Source organism: Quercus suber, unplaced genomic scaffold (assembly GCF_002906115.3).
Source record: "Quercus suber isolate HL8 unplaced genomic scaffold, Cork oak 2.0 scaffold_26, whole genome shotgun sequence".
Lineage (NCBI taxonomy): Eukaryota > Viridiplantae > Streptophyta > Magnoliopsida > Fagales > Fagaceae > Quercus > Quercus suber.
Window position 1 is genome coordinate 894,719 of NW_027069491.1, and position 17,122 is coordinate 911,840.

Consider the following 17,122-nt stretch of genomic DNA (forward strand, 5'->3'; position numbering starts at 1 on the left):
TAATATATCTAACCTATATAAAATTAGAGAAAAAAAGTGTTGTCTATTTATGAGACATTTTTTTTGTGTAACTAAAAATAATTCAAATTTATAAGTTATTTGTGTAATATACAATGACTATTTACGGTCCATTACTAACTATCTAGTGCGTGTGTCTATATATATAAAAATTAGAGAAAAAAAGAGTTTCCTATTTATGAGCCATTTTTTTGTGTAATTAAAAAAAATTCAAATTTATAAGTTATTTGTGTAATACCATGACTATTTATGGTCTATTACTAACTAGGTAATGTGTGTGTCTATATATAATATATATATATATATATATTTAATAGCCAAATCTGAGAAAAAATCTAATTAGATTTCAAATTGAAATTTAACTAGTGTCTAATTTTGTGCCACGTGTCCTATCTAATCTAAGCTTTTAAATTTTTGTGCCAAGTGAGTTAATTCAATGTAAAAATTGGATTTCAATTAGAGTTTAATTTTGCGTCACATATCTCATCTAATTAAGATTTTTTAAAATTTTGTGCCAATTGAGTTAATTTGGTGTATAAAACGAGGAGTCTAGTATAAATAAACCATAAAAAAAGCTAATAATATATCTAACCTATATAAAATTAGAGAAAAAAAGTGTTGTCTATTTATGAGACATTTTTTTTTTTGTGTAACTAAAAATAATTCAAATTTATAAGTTATTTGTGTAATATACAATGACTATTTACGGTCCATTACTAACTAGCTAGTGCATGTGTCTATATATATAAAAATTAGAGAAAAAAAGAGTTGCCTATTTATGAGCCATTTTTTTGTGTAATTAAAAAAAATTCAAATTTATAAGTTATTTGTGTAATATACCATGACTATTTATGGTCTATTACTAACTAGGTAATGTGTGTGTCTATATATATATATATATATATATAAGAGAAAATTCAATTAGGGGTGTGCAAAATATCCGCTTAACCCATCAACCCGCCCGACCCGCACCCGCCCCATGCGGGTTATTAAGTTAGGCGATTTGGGTTGGGCGGGTTAGACCCCCAAAATTGCGGATTGGATTGGGTTATGGATTGAAAAATTGCCAACCCGTTACAACTCCTCCCACCTACTTAATTATACATACATAAAAAATAAAATATATTAGTTTAGATTGTTAAGTATTTAAAGTTAATAAATTCACCTAATAAATTTTTACAACTAATCAATAATCAATTCCTTAAATAGAACTGTCCTTCAAAAATTACTTAAACAAAATCTAAAAAGTCAACATTGAAACCCTAAACACCCTTACCTACCACCTATCCCGTTTACTTCAGCCGTGTATATAGTATACACTTTGTGGCTCTAGGTCTCACTTTTTCTTCTCACATTTCACTATTGGCTTTCACCTTTAGCCACCGTCTTTCCCTACCACTTTCTTCTTTAACCTTTTTGGAGCCTATTTCTTATCATTTGAATTCTTCACCGACAATCACTTAGGTATGTAATTGCGTTATTGTCTTCTATTGTTTAATTCTTTTTTGTCTTTTTTTATTATTATTTTGGTTTATGTCATTTAATCCGTTTATATATTATAAAACATGTTATAAACTTATAATATTACAAGTAAAGCCGTTCTAGCAGGTAGGTTCATTGTATATTCAAGTAGTTCATTGTATATTCAAGTTAAATATGTTATATATTACAAAAGAATACAATTCATCTAGTTCTTTGTCTAATTATTTATTTATTATTTTAAATCCTTGATGTGACTTTGAAAATGTTAAGACTTTAAGTTTGTTGATTTAATTTTCCTAAGTTGTAAGGCAGAGCCTACTGTTTTTTAGTTTCCTAAGTTGTGAGGTAGAGCCTACTTTTGCTAGAGATGATATATATCTTTTTCATTGACCCTATGTTTATGTTAGAATTGAGATCATTCATTGAAATCTACCTTTAGTTTTTTTTTTTTGGTGCATTAGTTATATTTTGAGATTATTTAATAAAAAATTGTAGTTTGTGATAAATTTTTTTTAAAAAATATTGTTAACGTCAACTCGCCCAACCCGTCTAATCCACTGAGTTGAAACCACCAAAATTTATAACCAATTTGCCGGATTTAAACTTTGGTGAGTTGGTAGCAGATTGGAATTTTCCCAACCTGCTAGTGGCGGATTGGATGGAAAAATTGGTGTTTACCCACCTAATCCAACCTGCGCACACTCCTAAATTCAATCAGAATGAAAATTAGATTTTGCTATTATTAGCTTTCCATAAAAATTAAATTGTTCAAATTTTTGTTGTTATTTTTTCTCTAAACAAATGAGCATATTTTTTTATACTGTTTCTATTAAGATATTTTATATGCAAAGATCTTGAACCTAAAAATTTGTAATTGAGCTGAATGATCTCATGCACCTATCCACATTCAATTTAAGAGATGCCATTGGACCAATCCATTCTTTTTATTTTGTGTTGTATTTAGTAGAATTTCACGTACAATGATTGTGAATTGATATTGTATATGTAGTATTCAATAGTGATTTTTAAAATTATATACTCGCACCATCCCAATTTGTTTGTCCGGTTTCAAAAATCCAACTTTTTAAGGGAACATCATTTATTGTCTTGTTTGTTGTATAAAAATGTATAAGTTTTCAAAACTACCCTTAAATAAATTTATCAAAAATGGTTTTGGAAATAAATTAGGGGCATAATAGGAACATTAGGAAATTAATGGTTTTTAATTTTAGAAATAAGACAATATTTTTGGGATATTCCAAAATGGAATAGAGGACAAACAAATTGGGATAGAGAGAGCACATAATTGCAATGTAATGAGAAACTTTGTGTAACAATATCATGAAAACTGCAAGGAAAAATAATTTTAGTACCTTTAAATGTTCTAGCTGAACTAATGTCCTATATGTTTAATAACCCAAGCTAACATCAATATCACCATTTCAATTTCTTATTTTCGTGCTTAAGCACGGGTTACTTACTAGTGAAATTATAAAGAGCCATGCATTCTAATAAAATCGGTATTTATGTATGTGGCTTTCTCAAGTAGTACAATTAAGTTTAATGTATTGAGTTCAGTTGAGTTTTTTACCCACTAAAAATTATTTTAAGAAATTTTTTTTTTGAGAGAACTATTTAAAGAAAATTGGTTATATAAAGTTCTGTCATTTTGTAGATGATGTCATGTGACCTATATAGTACTCTATGCTATTGCATCAAATAAATAGGTGCTCTAAAATGTTAGGTTTTAGATGTTGACAAAATTCCATGTGACAAATATAGTATCGAAGGGTTATAATCATGGTATTAAAAAAGTTTAGTTAAAGATCTGTTAAATGATACTGAAGAAATTTGAAGAAAAAGAATTTCTCACAAGCAAAGCTCAAACTTGAGTGAAACATTAAAGAAGGAAAAAACTTACTGAGATACTCACTCAAGCGAAAATTTCAGATCTACAATCTGAGTCCTGCAAGAAGAAGGATTACCCCAATGCCAAATTTACCTATGTAAAACACCAAGTACAATTTTCCTTAGAGAAGGATATGGTATATAAAGCTATACCAAATCCATCTAGAAAACCATCTTATTGAGCCTTAATAGAGAAAATCTGCCAAAGGTTTTGTAGCTGAATTGACACCTCCCCATGCACAATGTGCTTGGGAGTTTAGGGGAGAAAGGGTTCGAGCTGCGGGATTAGCAACATGTTGCAATTATTTCTCAAAAAAAAAAAAAAAAAAACAAAGAAAATCTATCATTGTGCTTAATTTGATCCTACACAATAAAACCAATTGTGTGTTTTTTAAAAATCTTGAGCTTCAAACTATTCCTGAGACTACATACCTATTTCTCCAACAGTGAGTCATTGTTGTTGAGTTCTGGGTTGTGAACAAGGTTCGTTTATGGAGGCAATTCACTAGAAGATTTTAGATATTCTAGAGTCATTGAGATGGGAAGGCAAACGAAAGTTTAGCTCTATAAAGATTTTGTAAGTAGACTATTTGTAATTGTTTTCTTATAGTGAATTTTATACAAGATTGGATCTCCAAAGTGGTTGTTTTCATTAAAGGGGTTTTTATTTATTTTTTATTTTTTCTAATTTGTCACCAAAATATCTATACATTTTATAATTTTTATTGTTTTGTTTGGTGATTAGTTACGGTGGTGCAATTAATGTGTTAAATTATCTTGTTGGAAAATATGTGATTTGATTAATTAACTAATTTGATTAAATCGCTGCCTTGGTGGTTTGGAGTCTAAATAAGATATTTCATTCTTTATAGGACGAAATGGGTAATTACCCATAATTAACTAACTATATAGTTAGTTGGCCCGGTTTGGAAACAATATCACTTAGTAACACCTCGAGTCTTTGAGACTCGAATTTTGCGCTCAGACCTCGACTTTTTGTGGCTCGGTTTTCGTGGTTTGACGTGGCGTGATGCCACGTGGCATGCACATAAAACTCGACTTTCTAAAACTCGAGGTCCACGTAGACGCCACCTGGCGTTGACGTGGTCGTCCACGTGGTAAGTAACGCCACCTGGCTCTGATCTGTCGGTCTACATGGAACTCGACTCTCTGAAAGTCGAGTTTTAATAGGCATTTTAAATTAAACGCCTCTCTCACAGTCACTCTCCACTCTCCACTCTCACTGACCCTCTCTTGTCTTCTTTCACTCACTCTCTCTCAGTCGCACACCTCACCTCACCTCAGCGTCTCTCTCTCTCTCGCTCACTCATCGCCTTCTCTCCCTCACCGTCTTCGCTGCTTTTGCTACTGAGTGGGCGAGTGCACTCTGAGCCGACTCAGGACAAGCAAGCTCTCCTTGCTTTTCTTAACCAGACCCCACATGTGAACCGCGTACAATGGAAGTCGACTCACTCAGCTTGCAACTGGGTCGGAGTCGAGTGCGAATCGTAGCTGATCAGTCCTTTGTTCGTTTACCAGGGGTTGGGTTAGTGGGTCCGATTCCACCCAACACACTCGGCCGGCTGAGTCAACTCCGAGTTCTGAGTCTCCGTGCAAACCGTCTCTCCGGCGAGATCCCTTCAGATTTCTCCAAGTTTTGAGGTAATACCACATACACCCTTGTATTGTTTTTGTTTTATTTNTATGAGAGGGAAGTATTGTTCTGCTCTGTAGAATGAGTATGAGAGTTGAGAGAGGAGTAATGCAGAGTAAGAGAGGATGAGTTGAGAGAGAAGCAATTCCTGTTGGAGCTTTAGCCAAGTGACATAAAGAAGTCACGGGCTTAAGTCTTGGCAGAGAATAAAGTAAAAATATGCAATGTTCACGCCAGAAGTAATACAGTAAAAACATGTTCACGCCAGAAGGCACCTGCCTGTCAGTGACATGACCGGATGGGACTGGACATGGGGGCATATAAAAATCGAGTTTCTGAGACTCGAGATCCACGTGGCATCCACATAGATCTCGAGTCTCAGAAACTCGAGATCTGTGTGTCATTCCACGTGGCTGCCATGCAGATCTCGAGTCTCAGAAACTCGAGATCTATGTGGATGCCACGTGGCATCAGGCCACGTCAAACCATGAAAACCGAGCGTCAAAGGGTCGAGGTATGAGTGCTGAATTCGAGTCTCTAAGACTCGAGGTGTTACTAATTTATATTGTTTGCAAACCGGGCCAACTAACTAAATAGTTAGAGAAAAAAAAATACTTACCTATTTCCTCCATTCTTTATACGATCTTGGTGGTTAGATCACAACAATTGTCACCGAAAGTTTCTGTCCATATTCCATAATGCATCGCCTTAATTTGAATGATACATTTCAATTGTATAATTAATATTCATTCTAAAAAAAAAAAAAAAATCGCATAATTGATATATCTCATTAATCTAATTTATACATCACTAGTTCATTTATATATCCGAGATTGGTCCCATTAAATCAACTAAGGAAACTAGATGTAAAGAGATAGAGGGCTGTTTGGTTTGGTAGTTTAAGTAATACTTTTCAGTTCTTAAATAACATTACGCGTATTTTTATATATTTTTTCACATACACGTATTTAAAAAAAATACAAACATTGTTATTAGAATAATGTTACCAAAAAGCTCCTAGTTGGCATTTCTTAATGTTTTCAAAATATCTACATGAATTTAAAACAATTGGATTAAAAAAAAAAAAGCTAGAGAGATTGGCTTTGTTTAGTAGAGTATCTTAAACATATGTTTTTATTTTTTAAATAATATTACATGTATTTTTATACATTTTTTCAGTCACACATATTTTAAAAAAATATTAATAACATTACTCAAATTCTTTTATCAAACGACCAATAATATATTTTCAATCTCGTGAAAAATATCAAATATGCTTGAGAAATAAAAAGAAATGTAATAATTTGAGAAATGACATAAATTGGTCCAAATGATAGTACAAACGTGGCTAAACAGGAGTCGTGGTAAGCATGTGAAGCAGTCTTTGACTCTTTATCTTGTGAGTTGTGAGTCTTTTCATACTATTACTTGGGACGTGGGGAGGAATCCCATGGACAATGGAAACTTTATTAAAATTTGTTTGGGGTGGATGGGACATCATGGATGGCTTTCTTTATTTCTATTTTGAGGACACGACGAACTATATAATAATGAAAAACGTTACGTTAGGTTTGTAATATTTTTGCAATAATTTTATAATAAATTTTAAGTAATAAGTTGTTACAGATTATTATTAATGAAGTAAAAAAATAATTTTAGTGGTAAGTTCAAATTAAAATAAATAATAAATAATAACTTATGATTTATTATGAAAATGTTATAAAAATATTGTGACATAACAAATTTAAAATAACAATTAATGTGATCCCATCTAATAAAATGTTTTTAGATTAATGGTAGGTTTAAATTAAAATAAATAATAAATAATCATTTATGATTTATTATGAAAATGTTGTAAAAATATTGTGACATAACAAATCTAAAATAACAATTAATGTGATCCCATCTAATCAAATATTTCTAGTTTAATTCTATATTATACAATATTACAAGGTATCTATTCTATCAACAACCGAATAGAATCATATATATATATAATATAAGCCTATCTATAGGTTATACAATATTACAAGGTATCTATTCTATCAACAACCGAATAGAATCATATATATATAATATAAGCCTATCTATAGATTACACAAAGCCTGAATATAAAACTTCATTAAAGTAAAAAAAAAAAAAAATGATATGTCTACAACATTTTTACAACAAATCTTAAGTGGCAGGTTGTTACTGGTTATTATTATTGGGACAAAAAAGTAATCTTAGTATTAGGTTCAAATTTGAATTAATAACAACTAATCACTTATGATTTATTGTAAAATTATTGTAAAAATATTATAGACGTAACATCTCTAAAAATAAAAAATAAAAAAAGCTTGCATATAAAACTAATATTAGGTACTTTTTATTTTGGTTTAAAGCCCCCACCAAAGCTCACAAGACAAAAATAAAAAAGTAAGCAAGAAGACAAATGTTTATGTTTCATGACCTGTGGGACTGGTAGAACATGTTGATGTAATGGTCACGAGATTATCTTTTGTGGACGTGTGGTCAGTCAGTCAATTAATATCACGAGGACGAAAGTTTTTCTGGCCTTGGTGAAACAAAGTGAGACCAAACTCGGTTTTCTATAGTAATTATCAATGACTGCATTTTGACAAAGAGGTTTCATAGACTATTATCTTTTGTGGACGTGTGGTCAGTCAGTCAATTAATATCACGAGGACGAAAGTTTTTCTGGCCTTGGTGAAACAAAGTGAGACCAAACTCGGTTTTCTATAGTAATTATCAATGACTGCATTTTGACAAAGAGGTTTCATAGACCAGCCAAATTTTGACCTTATTTTCAGTTTTCTTTTTACCCCCCAAAATTTACCCAACTCATATATAAAATTAGGATTTTTCCCTCTGTTTTGTTTTTCTTCTTTGTTTGTATTGGAGAGAATCAATTTTACAATTAATATTTTTTTTTTCTTTAATGATATATAGGTTGTACATGTCATTTAAAATTGTAAATGATGTAACAATTTGTAAACTTATAGAATTGTGTTTGCGTTGTTGTTGTTATTACAACAAAACAACAAGAAGTAAGAGATAAGGGATTTGAATGCAGATTCTCCTCATAAAGAAGACTGGTCAAAGACATTAATACTTTAGCTAGAGGGCTTAAGAAAATAACAAAGTCATGTTTCAATTTTGATTCTCTCTGTGCTATAATGTTTCTGTACAATTATTAACTTCCCTGAAACAATGCCTGATCCTAGTTTGTAGTATATTTGTTGGCAACCGCTGTTACAATAATCAGCCACAATTGAAGATTAGTCCCAGCTTACAGTTGATCCTTTCAACAAAAATTAGGGTTCAATACAATACTAAAATTCAGCATTACCTTTTATTTTGGAGTACAAACCAAATTTTAGGGATCTTTAATTAACACCTATATTTCTGTTGAATTGGTCAGCTAAAACACCAAGGACTTTCATTTTCTCTAATTAAAGCCTGGTTGTTGTGTACATTTTAGTTAGCAAATTTAATTCTCATCATTTTTTTTTAAAAAAAATTCTAACTTCAACATTAAGCGAATCCTTTTACTATTATAATTATAATAGTGTAAGAAAAAAGCAACTTTAGAAGTCTTTCAAGAGTGCGGCTAACATGAATATTGTGGCACCCTATCATTTACAAGGAAAGAAATGAGATTCTCTCGCCCGTGACCCACATTCTAAAATCTTTTAATACTTTTTGGCCAATCTAAATCTTTCCTTTACAGTAATAATTCTAACAACACCAAATTTTTCACAACTTTTAACGCGTGAACAAAACTCATAAAAAAGATGTTAAGTTTAACAAATTATGAGAAATATTGTGAAAATAATTGTCCTAGCATTGCTGTTTTCTTTATTTTTTGCTAAAGGTTATGGCTAATGTGTACTTGTTTCCTAGTCTAAGTGACTTCCTTATTGATGTTAACTAGCTGCGTGTAGTACTCACTCACTGATAAATACTCAACCACTCACCCTCTTTCCATTCTGATAATTCCTTATTACAATCACCTACGTGGAAAGCCAATCATGAAACTATTGCCTCATTTCGTTACCACAGTAAGCGCAACCCTTTCCTATATATACAGACACAAACACCTATGTATGACTCACAAACCAAGCCCTCCATCTCTCTAGAATTCCCATATGGCTTATAACAAAAAAACCAATAAGCCCCATTATCACAAAACACCCTTATGTCTCGTCATTGTCTTCATATCAATATTATGCGCTTCATTTGGTGTCATTGAAGCTCGTTCACCGTTCGCATGTGACCCCAAAAATGGGCTGACGAGAAACCTCAGGTTCTGCAAAGCAACGTTGCCAATACAAGTGAGAGTGAAGGACTTGATCGGACGGTTGACATTGCAAGAGAAGATAAGGCTGCTTGTGAATAATGCTGCGGCTGTGCCTAGGCTTGGCATTCAAGGCTACGAGTGGTGGTCTGAGGCTCTTCATGGTGTCTCCAATGTGGGTCCTGGTGTTAAGTTTGGTGGGGCCTTTCCTGGTGCCACTAGTTTCCCCAAGTCATCACAACCGCTGCTTCTTTCAATGAGTCGCTTTGGGAGGCAATCGGAGCGGTAAGGATTTTTCTATCATCTTATTCTATTATGTGAACCTCGTCTCTTCTCCCTTGTATGCGTGCGTTTTTTATATGAAAAAAAATCATAAGAAGACAAGTAAAATTATTGATACACGTTCTTCGCACATGAAAGAGAATCCCATATATAAATCCGGATATAATACCTATTTTTATGTGGGATAGAAGTGTAGTATAAAACATGTGTATGAAATATCTTCTGAGAGATGATAAGTTATAATTCGGGTGAAAAAATTATGTCAATGATAATATGAAAGAGATGTGTGTACCTCTAGATGTTTGAGGTCATTAACCTTTAACATGCATTGTAATATTCTTATGAACCAATAAGAATAGGTTATTCTCAAGTTTTAAAAGGGAAAAGGAAAACAAGAAAAACCTCCATTTAATTGGCTACCATAATTTTTTTTTTGTTTTTTTTTTTTTTTGTTTTTTTTTTTGTTTTTTTTATGATAAAAGAAAACAAAAAGTACTCTGTTTTTTGGCAGTGAATTTCGTTTTTGGTACTATTTTATCATTTATCCAAAAATTTAAAAAATAAGGCACTACTTTGGATGGATTAGACCCATCAAAAGGTATTATATATATATATATATATTTATATAAATATAAATGAAGGTAGAGGCAGCATATGGTCCGCACTTCTGAACCTTAGTTACAGTCACATGTGAGACAGAGATAAAAAATCATGTAAAGTATGCTGAATAATATATTTTATTTGCTTGATAATTGGAGAACTATAATATATATATATATATATATGAGGAAAGGATAATTGTCCACATTTGAAAATAAATAAAACAAGTTTATGTTTCAATCAGGGAAAAAAAAAAACCGAATTGAAAATACACATAAAAAAGACACTTCTACCAAGTTGCCTGGTTTTCTGTTCCATAGCTTTTCAATCGTGCATGCAAGTAGCTGTAAGTTTCATGATCTGCTTTCGAAAATGACACATATAGCAGCCATCAATGACATTAACAACTAATAACAAGATTTACAAATTTAATGGTGGTTGTTGTCGTCCTTGGTTTTCATTGTAAAGTCATCTTGATATTGTCAACAAGTAGTAATTGAAACTAATATTATTCAACAGGAGTCCCTTTTAGTTTTTCTAAGGCAATTGTACAAGGTTCACTGTTCTTTTAAAAAAGGCATTCTAGCTAATTATTGCAGCTTCGACCAATAATATTAACAACAATAATATATATGTAATCAATAGCTGATGAATTGAAATGCTGAACCTGGTAGTCAAAGTGACATTACAGTGGAGCTGGGACCTCCCTAGTTATTGAGATCACGGATTGGTTTATATGAATACTGTAACCTACTTTATATACTCATAACTCATGAAATTATAACCTCATAGGACCGTTTGATGTCCTTGTCTAAGTTGAACTAGTAGTGATAATTACTTTACGCATTCACATGTTATTAGAGGTATGTTGTATGTGTTTGATACAGGAGATATTTTTCTCAAATTGAAGATGAAAACAAAAAGTTATAAGTACAAATGTTGAAAAAAAAAAGAGTACAAGTTCAATGAAATTACTTTGTGGTGAAAAATAGCATTCATTACTGTAACTGCTAAATATGTCCAATTCGGGAAATACCTTGTTAGCAGTAGGTGAAAATAAAAAGTTAAGGGGTAACGAGGTTGAAAAATGAAAGTATATTATGTAAATTTGTTGGTACCATATCTATTATGGTTAAAACAAGAAATATACTTCAGGGCCTCGGGCATTTAATATTTTCAGTCACTGGAATTCTTTTTTTCCTTTGAAAGTTAATTGGGAACAAAAGTCAGAGTGAAAGGTTGTTTGGGACCAAGGAAAATTAAAACTTGTAGTTGTTTATGAGAGGTTGTACGAATTATGAGTGATAGAATCCTATGCTAGCTCACTAGGCTAGTACTTGACTTTGAGTATGATGAAGGCTTTTTAGATGCTCAATTAAACACACTAATTAGACGTTCAATTATATACATTGATAACATAGTTGCTGTGCAGGTAGTGTCTGATGAAGCTAGAGCAATGTACAATGGAGGAAAAGCTGGTTTGACATATTGGAGCCCAAATGTGAACATATTAAGAGACCCTCGATGGGGTCGGGGGCAAGAGACTCCCGGTGAAGACCCCATTGTAGCCGGAAAATATGCTGCCAGATATGTTAAGGGACTTCAAGGTTATGCAAAAGGAAACAGGCTTAAGGTTGCTGCATGTTGCAAACATTACACGGCCTACGATCTTGATAATTGGAATGGGGTCGATCGGTTTCATTTCAATGCAAAAGTAAGCTAATTTCAACTGCCCTTAAATGCACATTGCAATTTTATCGTAGGACCGACAAAGTATTCTAGTTAAAATGTTAAAAATCAACTTTCTTTAATTCAAAATGAACAAAGTATTCTAGTTAAAATAACATTTGATAGTATTTCAAAATCATTTTTTTTAACTTTTCACTTTAATTTCTATGTTTTTAAAATTATTTCAAAATTTTTTATAATTATCTAATAGATAGAAACTGGTGATATGACAAATGAAATTTTGTGTCGTGAGCTCTACATTGTCAAAGCGTTCTCAATTTTATAAATTTCATTTGTGATGTTAGCATTTTTCTATTTATTAGATGACAGTATAAACATTTTCGAAAGTTTTAAAGTATACAATTTTGAAATAAAGGTCAAATATTGATTACCTAATATACAATTTAATCATTCTTGCCTTTTTATTAAGTAACACGTACTTTGTAGGTTTTAAACGCAAAACCTCATTCTCTATAAGAGGATGTAACATTTGAACCTAAAACAATTGACTTTGGGTTTGTAGTTAAAAGGAGACGGTATATATTAGCTAGAAATATCCATAATTATGTTAGAATTTGGAATCACACATTCCACCTGCATTTTCTTACACGGAACATACAGCAATAAAAACCGTAGTTTAGCCAAATAATCAGGGAGTTTAGACATCACATCAACAACAGCTAGCAAGGAGCATTCAATGGCAATAATAAGTTGTGGTCCAATAATAGCAAGTCGTTTTCTTTAGCTGTCCAAAATGTGTCACATGGAGTTTAGCTGGGACAGTGGCATATCATATGGTTAAACAGTTCAAATCCAATTAGGATATAGAATAAGGTTAACCTAACTGTGTATGGCTGCCTTTGAAATTAGTTCATTTTGATGTGTAGGTCAGTCTGCAGGACTTGGCAGATACCTACAATGTGCCATTCAAATCCTGTGTGTTGCGAGGGAGGGTTGCCAGTGTTATGTGCTCATACAATCAAGTCAATGGAAAGCCCACTTGTGCTGATTCTAATCTACTTAAAAATACTATTCGTGGATCATGGGGTTTAAGTGGGTAAGCACTGGCCATCACAGTGGATATTAACCGCGGCAATTTAAAGAATCTACAATAATTATTTGATGCATTCAACATATACAAGTTACAACACCCTCTCATATGTAGAGAAAATCTATAAATGGATAGTTCTTTTCAATTTTGATTCTTTTTTGGTTGGGCCCAATCAGGTACATTGTCTCGGATTGTGACTCTGTAGGGGTTCTATTTGACAACCAACACTACACGAGAACACCCGAAGAAGCAGCTGCAGTAACTATCAAAGCAGGTTAAAATCTTAGTGTCATATATCTTAATCGTGCAAAACCCTCAAATCAATCCAAAAAGTTCATGGTTTAAATTGATTTGATTTAAAGAGTTTAGAGTTCGATTTAAAACCCGCGAAACTATAGATATAATTTGTTACAAGTCTTAACCTTGAAATTATAATTTAACAAAAGGACTTTTTTTATGTAACGTTACAGGGTTGGATTTGGACTGTGGACCATTCTTGGCAGTGCACACACAAGGGGCCATAAGTAAAGGCTTGCTTAAAGAGTTTGATGTGAACAATGCATTAGCAAACACAATTACAGTCCAGATGAGGCTGGGCATGTTTGATGGTGAGCCATCAGCACAGCCTTATGGCCATCTGGCCCAAGAGATGTATGCACCCCAGCCACCAAGAGTNCACCTCCCAAGTTAGTCTAGCAAAGATGCCACCTCAGAACAACAGCATAGCCACTACATGCATCAACAACTTTTCCTCTAAAAGATTGCAACATCCAAGTAATCTCCGATCTACATTATCCAAAATGAAAAAAAGTCAACTTAATAAAGTTAATATATACATGGTTATGCATATGGGTATATATAATTAAGTTTACCTGGAAGCTAAGTTCACCCAATGACTTGCTATCGTCTAGTCGTCTGCCGTTTCCATAAGAAAGAGTTGTCCCCACCTAAAAACAAAATTTGTAATCCCCACCGTAAGAGGCCAAGATATGTGAAAGTCTTAAGAAACAATGGCAAAATATTTTCTACAAGAGTGTGCATGCGTGCTCAATTGCACCTCATTTTTTCTATTTTAAACTTATAACTGGAAGGTTATTACATATGCCCAAAGGCTACTTCAATTTTATTTTTAATTTTTTATGTTTAACACACATCCAATGAGTTTTGAATTAACAACCTCATCTTCCACCCATTCCTTTGAGAGAAAAAAAATCCTATTTGAGCTACAGCTCATTGGTGTGTACCGATTCATGTCGTGTACCAAATTACCAATAACAATGTATTAATTATGACTAGTAGTTCATTTTGTCTATTTCTCACCTATCATCTAAGGTTGCTACATATGCCCAAAGGCTTAATCAATTCATGTCATGGGATACTCCATAACTGGCACATAGAGGTGATTACAGAATTATAGAAAATTGAAGTATGCATTGAAGGTTCAGCTAGCTTGGAGTCCTAGGATTAAAATACCACCTTCAAAGGGTCAATAATTGAAAGTATCAGCAGTATAAAATCCTGGGCTGAATATTGATTAATGATCACATTTACATGAATGCTAAATGAATCAGAGAGAAATGAATGTGTAAGAAGACCCTGAGCACCTGCGTGCAAATAAATGAGCAGATGATGCAAATTTTTTTGATAATCGTAAACTATATTTATCTATGACTGGCTAAATACAAGAAGTAGCATGTACCGTTCTCAAAACAAAACGGCCACGGTTATCAGGATATACAAAAGCAAAAGACAGTTTAGCACTTCTTCTCCTGGCTTCTGGAGCAACCTCTTTAACCTGTTAAAGAACTAGAATTATCTAGAGAAAAATGAAAACATCTAATTCCATGAAAGATGGGAGAGGTGGAGTATGAACAACATACAAGATCAGTTAATTCACGGAGTGTCGCATCCTTCCATGTATAAATTTGAACCTCATCTTTTGGTTCCTTGCCTCTCACTGCAAAATCTTCCTCACCATGATGACTTCCATTCTACAGAAAATTAAAACCAAATAATTAAAAAACTGTCCCAAAAACTGAAGAAAAAATGTCTATAAATAATAAGATCAGCCATTTAGGTGTAGATAAACACCCATCCATCCATGCATGCAACTTAAAATAAGAGGATGTATCTGTTCATTTAAATTTGAAAAGGGCATATCTCTAGTACTCAGGAAGTATACAAGAAATATATAAATCATAGTAATAATTCCTCTCTCAACTCATTGGCATTTAACACAAACCTACTGCCCATAAACTACATCAAAGAGAGCCCTGGGATTACCCGGCAACTAGTTCTGGCAGGTGGAGTTAGTTGCATGTAAATTTTACTGGTTAGAAGTGAGTCCAAAGGGCTCTGTTTTAGAATGGTTCCCTACGTTATCGAAAATAATAATAATAGAGATAAAATACTATTTTGGTCCTTATACTGTACAAAAAGTTTTTTTTTTCATCCCTAAACTTTAAGAAGTTCATTTTTCGTCCTTAAACTATTGAAAGTTCATCTTTCGTCCCTAAACTATTGAAAATATTTTATTTATGTCCTTAAAATTTACCAAAAATTTTGTCTTCATCCTTAAACTATTGAAAAAATTTCTATTTTCGTTTCTATTTTTGTCTCTAAACTATTACAAAAACTTTTTACAAAGTTTAGGGATAAAAAAGAAATTTTTAAAGTTTAGGGACGAAAAAAAAAAAACTTTTGGGGAAGTTTAGGGACCAAAATAGTATTTTAACCTAATAATAATAATAATAATAATAATATAATACATCAAAGTGCTAGAAATTAGCAAACATTGCTAATCCATAAGGATCAACAATAGTTATTGACCTTGCATCTAGTATAGATGCCAACCTTCATTGATGGGTCTATACACTGGTTGAACATCTAAAAATTTCATGCACATTCACATTAAGAGTCTTATTGTGCCACTTGGTCGAGGAGCAGTAGGAAAGAAGCACTAACTACAGCAGGGGTACCAAGGCAGGGCATGCTGCCATACCAACTTTAAGGTAAACAAGAGATTAAGTGATTATGCCAGACCTGGTTGCAACACTGAGAAAGGAAGAAGAAAATAAACAGGGGCTAAATTTTAGCACACAACAGTATGGGGACCTACTCTAGTGGTTTGGTGCCTTGACCAATGTAAGTGATTGATTTTGACTTCAGTAACCCACTTCAGTAGAGAGAAGTGACTTAATCCGTTCAAACTTCTAGTGATCCTACACATCTCTAGCAGTTTGTTACTAACAACAGATGAAACCTGACAGCCAAAAGCTGTCTACATAAACATTCATCACCCTCATTTCTAGGGGAAAAAAAGAGGGAATTGAACACAGCGCACAATTGGTCAATGGACTAAACCTTAAATGCAAGCCAGCAACTAACCAGAAACTTATGTGAGGGAACCTTCACATTGGTAGCTTTTCAGGAGCAACTCTAGGTTGTCATACCAAAAGACACAGATGATGTCTATTTCTCTTGTATCTGCAGCATTTCTGGATTGGGACTTCCTATGCCATTATAGTAAAACTATAAGACAGCTGCTTTAGGATCGTACCTGTTTTACCATTACACATCCCTCGATGTATCACGAATGAACAACACTAATCAATGTCCACTTGGCACTCCAACCTCTGACCTTTTTCTAAAAACAGTCTAGTATTACCCTTCTCTTAGTATTAACATTCATGGGTTTGAATTTGAGAATCAGTCTCTCCAAAAAATGAGGATAAAGCTGCCTACCAAACATCAATCCCAGACCCCACAAATAAAATAAAAATGAGAACCTTGAACACTTGGTACGAACACAACAATAGAAGCATTGTGCACTTTAGTACAACCTATAACATTTTCCAATGAGACTCAATCACCATAACAGTTCAGTCACCACTTACATATCAGAAACTCATTCAAAAGACAACCTTAATTAATAAAGTTCTGTTATAAAGCTCAGCTCTCAGTAACAATACATATATAAAATAGAGCGTAGTAAAGAAAATCTGGGGCATACCTTAGTGAAAACCCGGAGCAACAGAGGACAAGTCTGCAATTCAAGCCAAGAAGACAAGAATAAAAGTTACAATAAATGATGGGTAAG

At 32.9% G+C, this 17,122-nt stretch overlaps 2 protein-coding genes across 2 annotated transcripts in view; one reads left to right on the forward strand and one right to left on the reverse strand.

Moving 5' to 3' along the window:
* The first annotated feature begins 9,101 nt into the window (after positions 1-9,101).
* Positions 9,102-13,719, forward strand: LOC112007291 (beta-D-xylosidase 1). Its single transcript, XM_065767805.1, is given in 7 exon segments — positions 9,102-9,580; positions 9,583-9,647; positions 11,677-11,958; positions 12,860-13,029; positions 13,200-13,297; positions 13,494-13,655; positions 13,658-13,719. Coding segments are annotated over 7 exon segments (1,206 nt in total). The 5' UTR covers positions 9,102-9,213.
* Positions 13,700-17,122, reverse strand: part of LOC111989311 (histone deacetylase complex subunit SAP18) — a 9,543-nt gene continuing 6,120 nt past the window's right edge. The window contains exons 2-6 of the mRNA XM_065767811.1: positions 17,036-17,068; positions 14,904-15,014; positions 14,723-14,818; positions 13,896-13,970; positions 13,700-13,809 (exon numbers count right to left, since the gene is read on the reverse strand). Of these exons, the coding sequence (XP_065623883.1) occupies positions 13,777-13,809; positions 13,896-13,970; positions 14,723-14,818; positions 14,904-15,014; positions 17,036-17,068 (348 nt within the window). The 3' untranslated portion in view covers positions 13,700-13,776. The remainder of the gene's footprint in view (positions 13,810-13,895; positions 13,971-14,722; positions 14,819-14,903; positions 15,015-17,035; positions 17,069-17,122) is intronic.